We start from the raw sequence: 2,886 nt of genomic DNA on the forward strand, positions 1-2,886 counted from the left end.
AAAAATCTTATAGGACAAGTACATATGGTAGAAAGACATGGTACATGGATGGTGGATGTAGAAACCACATGACATGAAATTGGAGATATCACATAGATCATGATCAAAATTTATTGTTGTTATGTTGAATTTGATTTCGTCAAATTCAACATTAATGAAGGGAAGAAGAGGCCTTTGAAAGGCATTGAATTTAATTTGAGTATTCTGCGTTGAAAACGGAACCCATCAGGGTGACCATCCTTATGAGATCTTATATGTTTGTGAGGATAATATAATAGTGATCAAACTAAATAATTTATTGTCTTATTATCGGATTTTTGGAGGAATCCATTGTAACATTGTAAATGAAGGCATTCAACGCTCAAATAATATAAATAAATAAATAAATAAAAGTGGAAAATTAATAGATTGATATTAATTTGAAACAAACTTTTAGTTGGAAAAAAAATAATAAGTGTTCGAATCTCACATAAAAGAATTAATTCCACATGACCACTATGCAAACCCCAATAGTAGCTCAAGGTGAGAGAGTACTAAACTTTAATTTTTACTAACTTGGGGGTTTATCCATTTTTAAAAAAAAACAAAAAGCAAAATTTTAGTCTTTTTTGACAAAATTTATGAATTTAGCTCTATATCATATAATATCAATAAATTTTTTTGTAAATTATAACATGGTTAAAGAAGTTGATATTATTCCGAACACTTTACACAAATGTTAGAGAATTTAAGTATAATAAAAATATTCAATATGATTCATGATTTCAAGATTTTATTTTTTTAATCATTTACATCCATATCCCTATCCCTATTAGTAACCTGGATTTTTTGAGAGAAAATAACATGTTAATAAGAATCGGCTATGTGAATGAGGGAGCGACGTGATAATTTATTTTTTGTAAGCCATGCAGTCCTACAGTCAAGCAATCATATTTCATGACAACGTAAAATAAAATTTTAAAAAGATTAATATTCAGAAATACTTACCATATGCAATTTTTAATTTATCAACTCAGACCAAATATTTTCCAAAAAAATTTCCTTAACCCTAAACTTTTTCTTTTACACCGAATGTAAGATTATGCCAAAATGTAGCCTGAGCCTTTTACCAGTAAGGAAAACATAAAGTAGGCTTTGATCAGATGAACGAGCAATAGAAGCAAAGCATACAATACAATATCATGAGCCAATGGACACAACAAGCCTCAATGTTGACTGGGATTGGATAAGCCTATCCTCAATCAGATCCACGTGTCACGTCTTGGTTCCATCTTTTGCATCACAGCACTTCTATTGGTTACCAAAAGATCCCCTCACTACCCAACTGTTCGCCTCTCTCATAAGACAAAGTATACTAACAGCACAAGCACAGCCATTACTTAGCATCAGCAGTGAGTGAACCAAAGAGTAAGAAGAAATCATAACAATGGCCTCCTTAGCAACACTGGCTGCCGTGCAGCCAGTCACCATCAAAGGCCTCGGGGGAAGCTCAATCACAGGTACAAAGCTCATCGTCAAGCCTTTTTCTTCCAGCCTCATCAAGCGCAGCAGGTATTAATTAATAAAATGAGAAACCATACTTATTTATATTTACTTCATTATTATTTGATATGCTTTGTGATTATTAAGATTATTTGTTGATTCTTTTAGCATTTGTGGTGATAGATCTTCAGGTGCAGTTGTTGCAAAGTACGGCGAGAAGAGTGTTTATTTCGATCTCGATGACATTGGTAACACTACTGGCCAGTGGGATGTTTATGGCTCCGACGCACCTTCACCGTATAATCCTCTTCAGGTGTTTGTGAATCTTTTATTTTCTACAAACCTTTTTGGTTTTTATTTTTTGGTACATTATTCTTTTGTTATTTGTGTGACTAATTCGGGTAATGATAGCTGATATTTCTTATCATTCATCACAATCTAGTGTATTTTAACTTGAATAAAATCTTCATTTAATATGACATACATTGTTTTTTTTAGGGAAGAGCTCAGAGAGCTAATTTATTAATATACAATTGTGATAGTTCAGATGTGTTTCTTAGTTGGATATCTATATTGCATTCATTGAAAAGAACAAGCTCAATTCTGCAATGCAGAGCAAGTTTTTCGAGACGTTTGCAGCTCCATTCACTAAAAGAGGTCTTCTTTTAAAGTTCTTGATCTTGGGTGGTGGCTTCACAATTGGCTACTTTGGCGCTACTGTCTCCGGTGACATACTACCAATCAAGAAGGGGCCACAACTCCCGCCACAGCCCGGGCCTCGTGGCAAGATATAATCTGTGTGAGACATCAAAGCACGAATTCTGTATTTCATTCCTTATGTTGTTTGAAGATGTATTCTTCGTACTTCCAACTTTGTAACTATTACTTAGGCCTCCTAAAAAACTCTCTTTGCCGAATCGATTTTCCTTCTGCCCTGATTGTATAGATGCATTTTCTCTGCATGTTGAATTACATGAGGATGTTAAAAATGGTTTTATTTGAAAACACACATCATTTACATATCAATATTAGTGAAAGAATTAGTGCATCGGGTGTGATAGAAAAAGGTTCACAGATGATGATTTAGATCTCCAAAAACAATAAGTTGATTGTGTCTTCGATATCATTTAAGACTGAATCAATAGGATGAATTTTGATCAAAAGAGATATCATCGGTTGACCCAAGAGTAACATCAATGAAATTGAGCATGAAACACCGCAAAAGATGTTTCTGTATCACTTCATTGGAGTTATCAGAAATATAGGAAAAAAAAATTTCATTTGCATTTGTTCATCAGAAAAAGTCAGTTTCAACATTTAATATGGGCGTCATTGAAGACTTTCAGGAACTCATAAACATTTCTCCTTTGAAGATCATTCAATACCACATATCAGTGTTCCTTC

At 33.4% G+C, this 2,886-nt stretch overlaps 1 protein-coding gene across 1 annotated transcript; it reads left to right on the top strand.

The window, feature by feature from the left end:
* The first annotated feature begins 1,347 nt into the window (after nt 1–1,347).
* LOC120258193 (photosystem I reaction center subunit VI, chloroplastic-like) lies at nt 1,348–2,442 on the top strand. Its single transcript, XM_039265550.1, has 3 exons — nt 1,348–1,551; nt 1,666–1,795; nt 2,097–2,442. Exons 1-3 carry the CDS (start codon nt 1,427–1,429, stop codon nt 2,274–2,276), a joined length of 435 nt encoding a protein of 144 aa, XP_039121484.1. The 5' UTR covers nt 1,348–1,426; the 3' UTR covers nt 2,277–2,442.
* Nucleotides 2,443–2,886: the final 444 nt, after the last annotated feature.

The sequence above is a fragment of the Dioscorea cayenensis genome, chromosome 4 (genome assembly GCF_009730915.1).
Source record: "Dioscorea cayenensis subsp. rotundata cultivar TDr96_F1 chromosome 4, TDr96_F1_v2_PseudoChromosome.rev07_lg8_w22 25.fasta, whole genome shotgun sequence".
In the NCBI taxonomy this organism is placed as follows: domain Eukaryota; kingdom Viridiplantae; phylum Streptophyta; class Magnoliopsida; order Dioscoreales; family Dioscoreaceae; genus Dioscorea; species Dioscorea cayenensis.